The 11,911-nt window shown below is 37.8% G+C and overlaps 1 protein-coding gene across 3 annotated transcripts; it reads right to left on the bottom strand.

The window, feature by feature from the left end:
• Positions 1–7,835: 7,835 nt before the first annotated feature.
• Positions 7,836–10,983, bottom strand: LOC148871283 (uncharacterized protein At5g41620-like). Of its 3 annotated transcripts, none has more exons than XM_088973648.1 (5): positions 10,704–10,983; positions 10,515–10,615; positions 9,871–10,356; positions 9,581–9,697; positions 7,836–9,488 (listed from the first exon to the last, which is right to left on the bottom strand). In XM_088973648.1, exons 3-5 carry the CDS (start codon positions 10,324–10,326, stop codon positions 8,079–8,081), a joined length of 1,983 nt encoding a protein of 660 aa, XP_088829774.1. In that variant the 5' UTR covers positions 10,327–10,356; positions 10,515–10,615; positions 10,704–10,983; the 3' UTR covers positions 7,836–8,078. The 3 variants fall into 3 exon arrangements, with proteins under 3 accessions (XP_088829774.1, XP_088829773.1, XP_088829775.1); XM_088973647.1 differs by having other exon boundaries at positions 10,515–10,599; XM_088973649.1 differs by having other exon boundaries at positions 10,515–10,592; positions 10,704–10,943.
• Positions 10,984–11,911: the final 928 nt, after the last annotated feature.

The following is an 11,911-nucleotide window of genomic DNA, read 5'->3' as shown; positions in this document are numbered from 1 at the left end:
TTGCATTGTCCAGTCCAACCATTATTCACACAACCGGAACCTGGTATAAGCTAATCCGGGTCGACTTGAATCCGAAACCACCCCGCTTGCTTTGCCCAGGTCGGATCGTCCAGTTTGGTTCATATCCGCACAACCTGACCCGAATCCGACCCGATCAGATTTACTTCTTTTGACCTGCTTCGAGCAAATCGGTTCGGCCCTAGACCTGTGCACAAACCTGATATGAGCCGACCCAAGTCAATCCACCATTGACTGAACAGGTCCGGTCTGGTTTGACCGAATTGAACAGGACCGGTCTGGTCCGACCGAATTGAACCAACCCCGATCGGGGTCTACCACGATCGAACTGAATCGGTATGGTCCAGGTTTGGTCTGATTGGACTGAATCTGGTCCAATCGTTTTGTCCCATCAAACTGATCTGGATGTAAACGGTTCAACCACTCTTGAACTTGATGTGATTACAATCCAATTAGATAGTTCAAGTTAGTCTGATCAGTTTGAACCTATGTGGTTTGTCAAATCCGAAACCCGAGCTTGTATAAAAATAACAAGAATATAATGTGATTTGAACCTCCACCACTTGTATGAATAACAACTACTATTACCACTAAGCTATAACTAACTTATTTGTTAAAAGGGAATTAGCTTTTTGTTTAAGTACATAAATATAAGATTAATGGGTTTGGACGGATTGAATTGAATTAAAGCAGATTTGGGTTGAGCCCGATCCATTTAATTTTATATAAATAGGTCATTAACGGATTGACGGGTTAAATAGGTTGGGTTGAACCCGCCCAATTCCCACCACTAATTGGAACATCATTTGAATGAGGAGTTGAAGAAAGACATCTTATGGAACCAAAAGTCAAGACAAAATTGATTGAAATTAGGTGACAAAAATGCTAGGTATAGTATTTCCATCAAATCACTATGAGGATGGACAGGATGAGAATGAGAATTGGGTGTCAAATCAAGATGGAATCTCTAGAATGTTAATTAATCATTTTTTGGACCTAATTAATTAAATCGGATAATCAATGATGAGGTTAACAACTAGCTGCAAAAAGAGATTGAGGGGGAGGAAATCAAAGCTGATGTTTTCCAAATGAATTCTCACAATGCTCCGGGACTAGATGGCTTTCCAAGTTCCTTTCTCCAAAAGTATTAGGATATTTATAGATAGGGAACAACATAAATTTGGCTATGAAGGATTTCTTCTAGAGTGGTATTTTGCACATGGATATAAATAAAACTTTTATAACCTTAATTCCAAAATGTAAAAACCCAAAGTGTAGCCCAATTCCGTCCCATAAGTCTCTGCAATACCCTATATAAAGTAATTGCCAAGGTTCTACTCAATAAATTGAAACCCATGCTCTCAAAAAATTATAAGTTTGAATTAAACACTATTGCTCCCAGCAAATTGATATTTGATAATGTGTTGATTTCTCACAGAATTATTCACTTTATGAAATCTATTAGGCAAAGGCTGAGCTTCATGACTATCATGCAAATTATATATGAATAGCTTATGAGATAGGGTAGAATGAGTTTTGGTCAAAAATATGTTGGAGAAGTTGGGGTTTGGTGTTCAATTCATAGGGTGGACCATGTAATGTGTAACTTCTGGGTCCTACCAAATTCTTGTCTATGGTAGCCCAAGCAACCAATTCTTTCCTTCTAAAGGGCTAACACAAGGTGTTCCTCTATCACCTTATTTGTTCTTAATCTACTTTGAAGTTCTTTCTTTAACACTATAAAATTTACATTATGAGGGTTTTGTCTATAGTATTAAACTAAGGTGTCATTTAGCAAGTCTTTTCAAGAATATCTCCCTGATGGCCTAGATGGTCAAAAGAAATAATGAACTTTTGGGATCTTGTCTTTAAAGATCTAGACTATTTGGTAAGTATCCTAATCTAACATGATAAGCTGTTAAATGAAAGATTTTAGGTATATAAAGATAGGAAGCTTCATTTGAAACTTCCAGATTTTTTGCCATTCTGGGGTTTCATGAGCTTTTTAGGGCATAGGCCTTTCTGAAGACCAAATTTTGATCTTCCAAGCTTTGAAAAGTCTAAAAGACTACAAGAAAAGATTTGCCAAACATCCCCTAAATCAACATTGTCCTACCATCACTCACTTATTTATTTATTTATTTTTTTTTGTAGATGATTCATACATCTTCTCAAGAGCAAGCATTGTAGGAGGAGGGTTAATCAAGGATCTTTTGAAGTAGTATGGGGAGGTAAGGTCAATCTCTCTAAATAAAACCCTCTTTAGTCCATATCTGCATCCTAAATTTCAAAAAATCATTAAAGAATGGAAAGTAAATCCAAAGGCTGGAAAAACAACCTTTTAGGTCTCCATAGGGAAAGAGGTCATGATCAAGTTGGCTGCTTATTCAATCTCATGCTTTTTAATCCCTAAGGACATTTGCAACCAGCTAGCTAAAACTTAAGGCTGTGTTTGGTTGCAACGAAAATATATTTGCACTGATGCCAAATTATGGCCGTGTAAATGAGTTGAGTGTAAATTCTTACCTATTTTTGCTTCAAAACTTATCTTATTTTATTTGATTGCAGTGCAAATGAAGCAAATTAAGACATGAAGCATAATAAAGTAAAACCCAAAACAAAATTAAACGAGAATTTGCATTTTTTTTCATTTGCACTCCTATGCATTTGTACTAGTACAAATAAAATTTCACTGCAACCAAACATAGCCTAAAGGAAGTTCATGTGGGGTGAGACCAAAAATCAAAAGAAAATTAATTGGATTAATTGGAAAAAGGTTTGCAACAGTAAATTTAATGAAGGTTTAGGGTTTAGGAATCCTTGGGCTTTTAACCTAGATCTTCTAGTAAAGTTGGCTTTGAAATTCTTATCCAATAAAGAGAGTCTTTCGAAAAAGTCATAAAAGGAATATACTTGAGGGGTAAGAATTTTTGGAGTTTAAAAGTTCCATCAAATTATTCTTGGGGGTTTATAAACTTGTTGGTCCTAGAGATATCCTAAAAGAGGGAACCTTTTGGAGTGTTTCAAAAGGGAAGAACATTGTCATTTGGGAAGACCCTGTAACACTTTCCTCCTTTAAACCAATGGGCCCTAAAACAAATTCTAACCATGTTAGATGGGGCAGTTATCTAATAAACTAGCGATACCATTTTACTTAAAAGGGTTGACACATTTGACTTAAAAAGGTTGAATTGTCGATTTGTCACTACAAAAATAATTTTTATTTTTGGATTGGTTTTAAATTTATATTTCATTCCAATATCAATAAGAATAATTATAGTTTATATATATTTTTGGAATGTTATATATATAACAATAGAGATGTGCCCAATTTTTCTATATTTGTTATTTATTTATAATTTAATTTTTTTTATTTAATTATGATGTCTTGGATTAGCCCACTTGACCCGGATGGTTGAATTGTTTACTTGCCACCACCATGATGGAAAAATGGTTCCATTTTTTAGTAAATTTTAAAAACATGTGTTTATATCATCAAAAGTATTGGATATATATTTAATTAATATAATTTATTTGTTTTTATTTTATGAAAATAATATCTTAAATATAGAATTCAATAAAAGACTGAAAGCTAATACCCTAAAATAAAACTTAATGAGAGGGAATTGAATGAAGAGAAATGTAGTGCTTCAAAATACATTTTGTTCTCTTACAATTAGAGAGGGACCAACTTAAAAAATAAGAGTATTTTAGTCAAGAATAAGATTCAATGAATGCCAATGGGAGTTAATACTTTAAATACGATACTTAATGAGAAGGATTTGAATGATGAGGAAAGTGGTTTAATTTCAAATTACATTTCTGTACTTAAAATTAGATAATGACCAAATTAAAAAATTGGGGTAATTTAGTCAAATAAAAGTTCCACATGGAGGACACCATTATTCACACTTTTAATAATAGTATAAATAAACATTACACGAAAAATGTAAAATGACATTTTTGCTATAGCTTGTTTTCCAATTATTGAACAAAAGAAGTACTTTTGTGCCTTTTTATCAAAAAAGCATTAAATGAAGATGTAAAGTAACAACTTAGCTTTTGCTTTTTTCCAATTTAAACTTTAGAGAGGGGCATTTGATGTTCAATAAAAATTTTAGAAGCCAAAGACACCTATTCACACTTTTATAGATAGATAGATAGATAGATAGATAGATAGAGAGAGAGAGAGAGAGAGAGAGAGAGAGAGAAGAATTTCCTTTTCTATTTCTAAAAACAAATAGAAAAGGAATTTCCTGACAACTTAACTTCAAACAAGGACATATTTACATCTCCTTTCCATTAAATTCAAAATGCTTATGTGATGCTAATGTAGTAGCATTTAGACTTTAAATGCCAACGTGCAGTACCAAATAATCTCTTAATTATTTTGAAAAAATGGGAGCTTACTAATATCCTAAATGGATTAATTGGCGAAGATTATATAAAAAATCCAAAAATACATATTTTTGGGCGTTGTCCACAATTTTCTTCAAATCTATCTTTGGTTTGATAGAAAATAAGATGAAGCAGAAGTTGGGAGAAAATTCTTAACAAATTCTGTAAAATTCCATAAAAGCTATCCCTCAACTTTCTGTTACTAACTTATTTTTCTGTCAAACCATACACAGCTTAAAGAGCTTAAGGAGAAGATGGAGGCATTGAGCCTGATAGTTTATATAAATATTGGGCTTGGGTGGCCATCTGGACGGAGACCTAGGGCCAGCCCTGGGCCAAAATACAGGCCTAAAGTTGAGCAACATCTTGGTCAGGTTAATCTTAGTCCATTCTGACTCATAGGGATGCACATGCACATATAGATTTTGAGAGATTTTGAGTCCTGATTTGCTACCAACAAGACACTACCAGCAAAGCTTCCAACCGGATCCCTTAACATCTCAAATATGCTTTGTTGGTAGCAAATCTAGACTCGTAAAATTTTTTGTTTTGCAAATTAACCAGTTCTTTCTAGTTGGGTGGTAGAGGTATAGTTCTTAGTTTCAAGTATGCTGATGATTCTTCCGTTCCTATAGGATATTATTCTAACTTGATTCAAATCTAATTCGGGTAATTTGGAATTTGGATATCCTTTAAAATCATCACGTTGGACTAAAACGAAAATTATTGGACCTTCTCGTTATATGATGGAACTCAGTATAAGGTTTTAGATCAATTTTGCCCTCTCAACTTCTCTTTTGAACTCCATGTTTGGTTTGAAGGAAAAGGTAGGGAAAGGAAGGGAAAGGCAAGGAAACCTATACAAGGTTTGTAAGGCTCCGTTTGGTTTGTGGGAATTTGGGTGGGATGGGAAAAGATGGGACGGGATGGAAAAGTGTAAAAATTTAACTTTCCAGCGTTTGGTTTCACATATGGGAAAATAAAGGAAAAATACTGTTGGTTCTTCGCTGAAAGAAGAAGAAGAAGAAGGTGAGGGAGGAAGACGGAAAGAACAGGGAAGGGAACATGGAAGCATTGTTGGTTCATCGCCGGAAATGCATTGTTGGTTCTTCGCTGCTGCCTGGTTCACCGCAGGTCTGGTGAAGATGGGAAGAATAGGAGTGCCCCTGGCAGATCGTGGCAGATCGTGGCAGATCTGGTGAAGACGAGAAGAAGGTGAGGGAGAAGAGGAAGATGGAGGGAGACCGCCGCTGCCCCTCACACTGGTTCCTTGCCAGGTGAAGAAGAAGGCTAGTAACGGTGGTTCTTTCGATTGTAATAGTACTTTCCCAAATTTTTCCACCGGGGTCGCACGGTTTTGGTGCGACCCCAAATCCACGATTTTAGGATCTGACATCCCACATTTTTCTCATCCCATCCCTCTCTTTCCCCAAAACAAATGAGAGAAAAATAAATATTTTCTGAATATTCCCTTTTTCTCATCCCCATCCCACAAACCAAACGGAGCCTAAAGGTTTCCCTACCTTTTCCTTCCTTTCTCTACTTTTTCCTAACCAAACACAGCCTTAGTGATTTGAAGCATCCGTTCAATACAATTATAAATCAACAGGGTATGTTCCTTGGCTGCTATTGCACAGTGGCAAATCCATATCATGTTGCAAGAGAAAGACCTTCCCTCTGATTGATTTTCTTTATTGTTTGATCCAACCCATCAACAGAAAGGTACCCCGTCTACACAACTCTATACAAGTCATGTTGAGATAGTGGTGCAACTTGGACTCTGGTTGAACTTTTGTTGAATTTTGAAAGTAAATTTGGGAAATCTGATACTCATGTTTCACTCCCGGATCAGATTAGAATGAACAAAAGCTAATTTTAACTCAATGGTTTTTCTCCAAAATCTACCAGCAAACTCATCTTTTCTTCTAACAAATCTGATGTGCTGCCTCAATTGTTGTAGTAACTCTAAAATCCCATCTATTTGATTCTCTCCTATGTCTTAATTTTCTTTAACTTCTGTAAGAATGATAGTTTATATTAATAGCACTCCATTGTATTCCCCAGTTGAGGAGACAAGAATGCATGACCAAGACCATGAATATTGCATTAAGTGCACAATATCTGTTAGAAATTGCATCCAATCAGACATGGATTTTACCCCATTCAATCCTATTAAAATCCAAATCGCTAAAAGAATGTTATATATATATATATATATATATGTATGTGTGTGTGTGCAATATATAAAATTTATAACAGATAAATTTAATATTTAATATTTACATATTTATCATACATATAGAAGTTAAAAATAATTAGCTTTCCTACAATCTTTTCCAATTTTGTCATTTTAAACACAATAACATGGATGTCGATTAAATCCCAATCAGATCTGAAATCCGACATACCAGATTTGGATCTAAGGTTTGACAATCGGATACGGATGTAGTTGGATCCGACCCAATTACAGCCTTACATCTATATGAATACGACATCTCTGGTATCAAATTTATATTTCATTTGAGAAACAGTAACTTTATGAACTGAGGTCATTCCATCAGTACTTTTAGTAAGTTCTTATGGGTTTTCAAAGCCACCCAGAACAAAAGCTCCTCAATAATCAAAATCGCTGTTGATTTAATATGAACTCTCTGAGGCACAATGATCCATCTCCAATAGTAACCCAAACTTAAGCCTGTGAGAGAGAGAAACCTCCATACTAAGGAATACCATTTTACCATGAAGAAGCAGCCAAGTCGTATGTTTACTCCTCGATCCTTGGGCTCAAGTTCACAAGGACCCGTATTGTCAACAGACAACAATACCCAGTGAAAAAAGAAGGTAAAGACAAGATTGCCCAAGACAAAAAAGGAAAATAAAAGATGTGAAGAAAGAAAAAAGTATTCAAGCAATCGACACTTCACCACTAAATTTAATTTACTCATTTGGATAAACCAACCCATTCCGTAAATGTGTCGAGCAGTCCCAACACAAGCTATTGCATTTCCACCTGTCAATCTTATTTAAATTTCAGCTCTGCCATGCCACCTGAGCCCAGCTCAGCATGCTCCCTTGGTTGTTTGTTGGTTAGGTGTTCTGGCATATTCAATGTTCTTAATAGCTTGACTAGATTCAGGCTAAGAACTTCCTAAGCTGCAGCTATAGGACCCACTGCCACCCTAACAACAAAAATATATAGCTTTTATTTGTCTTTAGTAGATGGAGGTCCAATGGACTTCAAATATATATAATAAGCTATTCAATAATGGTGGTTGTAACTTGTAACAGTTGCAATTATCTGAAATTATGAATTATTTGATTCTTTCAATGTTCATCTATGTAAAATATGATCTCAGTTGAGTTGTTGAATAGCTTATAATATGAGAAACAGAGAAAGAGAAACACGTAGAACTCCAAAATTTTGATACTGGTAGGATGATCATTGCTCATTAACACTAGAACAAGTTTTTGTACACAAGTGCCTCAAGTTGACTCACATAACTTTACTGAAGTCTATTAACAGTTTCATGTTTCAATGTCAACAAAAAGTAGTGCAAATTGGGCAGCCATTAGTAGGAGGTAAGCTTATCTCTACAGGAAGGCAATCAGAGGGATTGGATGAGATGGACAGAAGAATATAGAAACCATTTACCATTAGTCCATTACCCTCTTGAACGTCTTGAAGTCTGGCCTTCCAACCCTTTAGCTTCCACTAGCCTGGCCTTCAAACTACTCTCCTGAGCCATTGCTAGCCTTTCACGAGCTGAGTTGCTTGAGTCTCGTGAAGGCCATGGTTGGTTCCATTGCCGTGTTGGACTGGCAAAGTCCCTTGCTGATGCTATCCTCGAGCCAGAAAGTAGGTGGTCTCTCAGGCCTTTCACGGATTTGTATCTCTGGGTTTCATCTTCATAGTAATGTCTGTCATGCTCCAAGAACCTTGTCCAATCGATTCCATCTCCATGGTTCTGAAAAGTCTGATCATTACTGAAATCCCACTCAATTCCTTCTGAGACGCCTCTTTCCAGACAGCTACTTCCCCTAGACATTTTCTCAGAGGTAGACCTTCTCCCCTTAATTTCTTCCTCAAAAACTCTCTTTGGATCCTCTTGAGTAGCATCGTTAGCATAACTCCACCTGTAACTCTTGTTGTTATTGTCCATGTTTAACTCTATTGAATGAAGATCACTCTCTGCAGAGTCTTCTTCTGGGTTTTCTCCATCTTCAACTTCTCCATCGTCCTCTCCGTCTTCTTTCCCATAAGAACCAGAATGGGTTCTACTCAGATGGGATGCTACATCTGCTTTGCCCCGACTATTCTGAGAGATGGTTCCATTTTCTTTAGCCCCTTTTGTCCTAAGAGCCTCAAGCTCACTCCTCAGCTTGTCAACTGCAGCATTTTTCTCCTCGAACTGATATTTAGCCTCTGAGAGTTTCATCTGCACTCTCTCCTCGCGCAACACATCAGCTAGTTGAAGCATTTCCCTCTCCTTCTCCACCTCTTCACGAACCTTCTCAGACTCTCTCCTCAGTTCTTCCATCTCTGCTTTTTCTTCTCCAATTCCCCTGGCTAACTCATCACAGACATGTTCTAGTATCTCACGCGCTCTCTTCTCGCTCTCCAGTTCTTTTACTGCCTTTGCAAGAAATGCTTTAGTCTCAGCCAATTCCATTCCGAGCTTCTTATTCAAGCCCTCACTGCGTCTCCTCAGCTTCCTCTCTACCTCAAGGTTTCCTGCAATGGATTGTATAGCCGCCTGAATCTTTTCTTGCTCCTTGTTCTTCCATGCTGACTTCTCTTCCGCAAAACGCTTCATAAGGTAATTGATCTCATTCCGATCAGAACGCTGTTCTAGGATAAGCTGCTCGACCTGCAAACGGGCACGCTCAAGCTCAGCACGCAAGGCAGAGACGATGGACATGCTTGATGCATTCTGCTCTTCAAGACCGCAAATCCTGTTGAGTATTTTGAGAAGTTCTTTAGCAGTGATCAGACCATTGCTAACGTCTTTCAATCGAGTCTTAACTCCTAAAATGGATCCTGTAGGAGTCATGGCTCGAGATCTTGTCCCAATCTGCAACAAAATAAATATGTTCACTAGTCATTATCTCATCTCAGTTACATAAATAGTTGCAGAAAGAATAAATGGTTTAAGAGTTTGGGTACCTCTGTTAGACTAGCATTGCTTAGAGAATCGAAAGGTCCATGATCATTATGACTAAGCCTATGCGAAATTGCTGACGTTCTTTTGTGGAGACTAGCAGTCCCAGAGCGATCCATTCTCTACAAAAATGGAGATGAAGAAATTACAGACAGTTTCAGTGAGATGTTAAACAGAGAAGAACGAAAAAGAGGAAAAAATGTAGATAAGAAACAACAAAGGCCATGAACTTAAAAGTTCAAGTGACCCAAAACAAAGAAAAATCCAAAGAAGAAGAAGAAGAAGAGGCAGCCACCTCTGAAACAGGACTGTGCGACGGATCCGATAAATGGGATGGCAGAGAACCCGACTGAACAGAGCTTGCCATCCTTTCTCTGCTCCTCGTCTCTTTCCTGATCCTACTCACCTCCAAAACGTCTTTCATTCTAGGCGACGGTATCTCGTTCATCTCCCATAGAGTGGCAGCGAGCTTCCTCGCTGACACTGGAGCTTGCTTTCCTTTACCACTGCTATGAGACGGGGGGTATTTCGGCGACTCAGCGATTCCCACCAGAGAAGAAGGGGATCTCGAGCTCATCTTCCATGTCGGAACCGGCGTGCTTGATCTCCCCCTCTTCCCAACCAGAATCGCCCTCTTGATCCTGTAATTCTTCACTAGCGAAGACGAAGAAGACGACGACGAACAGCCCCGTTTTCTGATCTTGCAGCGTCCCCTAACCGTACCCTCTATGCTCTGATTATGTCTGGGCATTCTCTACTTTCTTCAGAAGTTCTCTCCAATCTAAGAAAAATCCGAATCATAAAAAATCAAAAGACATGAACTTGCACTAACCCAGCTTTTCTCAATCAAATCCCGGGAACATCCCATAAAAGGATTGTTTCAGAAGCAAAAACCAACCAATTAAGAATGTTTCGGAGATCGTGAATCGTAGTACATACCATCATACAATGACGATCCACGGACACCCTCTCCCCCACTCGAACGACTCCAATCGTCTCGCAGGCTGACTCCGAAGTCTGAACTCTGGACACATTTGATTCTGAGATTCAAAGTTCGAAATGGGAAAAGAAGAAAAACAGATAAGAAAGTAAACTAAATTATAATCAACCAGTCGAGAGCTTCATTACCAGTTTTAAGAAGATCAACTGCCCTAAAAGGACGATGAACTCTAAACCTCTGTACCCAGAATCAGAGGAGAAACCGAAGAAATTCAAGCCCGAACCCCACCAAAGAACCAGACTTCCAGACATCTAAAACTAGAATAAAACTGGAAGGTAGGAATACCGGAGAGCTTGGAGGCTTATATCTTGGTCGTGACAGACATCTGAGGGGGAGAGAGAGAGAGAGAGAGAGAGAGAGAGGGGTTCAGGCTTCACACCTCTGAGAAGGCAATTCATATACATGAGCATCTCTCGACGTGTAGCACCTGTCATTTAAACTGTGCGCCACGTCATCGATCTTAATCCAATTATAGGCTTACACGTGTTCAAAAGGTCAGTATCTATCTTATTCTTGACAAGGTTCCGCTTATTTTATTTATTTTTTAATTCATTTTCTCCTTTACAGGGGAAAACAGCGAAACACTGAAACACTTTCAGAGATATTTCAAGATATTTCAGGGATACCCCCCTTCCTTTTAATATTTATGAATTAGCCCATGAGTATTTGTAAAGGGGCTGTAATTTCAGATTTGTGAGGTGGACGGCAGTACAAACCAATTAGGCCCCTCAACAATCAACAATCAACATCGTTATAGGGGAATGGGTTATATGGGGTAGGTTATAGCCATAGAGGGTGGAGACTGGAGACGTGGAGTGCCACTCTACTAAGATGGGGCCCATCTCCTATCGAGTCGGGCTATCACCTCAAATAAATAATAAATAAATAAATAAAAACGGTATTTTCGTAACCTCGCACCGCCCTTTGATTCGCATAATTTGCCGCAAAAAGCAGACATTCTGTTGTTTTTGGAAAGAGGTTTTAAGTTAACCTTGGGATTCAAATCTTGCAACACCTTTATATGCAAGAATCCATTAACCATTCAGGCTTCAGGGTTTTGATTTTCAAAATCAATTTGAAGGAAATCATTCAGTTTTCTTCATTGGAACCAAACAGAACATTAATAATAATCTTATTAGATTTGACATGACCTTTTAAAGTTTTAATCCATTTATAGAATAATTTGGCCCATGTGAATGTGTGCTCATAAGGACCTTTTTTTTTCGGACGAACGCATCAATTGGACAAACGATAAGAACAAAAGCGTTGGTCAGACCATTTCTTGGATGGGAATGGATTCCTACTTCCTCATCTTATGTTTGGGTCGCGTCAAATT

The sequence above is a fragment of the Nelumbo lutea genome, chromosome 2 (assembly GCF_056320005.1).
Source record: "Nelumbo lutea isolate HS-2025 chromosome 2, American lotus-T2T, whole genome shotgun sequence".
In the NCBI taxonomy this organism is placed as follows: Eukaryota; Viridiplantae; Streptophyta; class Magnoliopsida; order Proteales; family Nelumbonaceae; genus Nelumbo; species Nelumbo lutea.
This window is presented reverse-complemented; position numbering and strand designations above follow the sequence as displayed.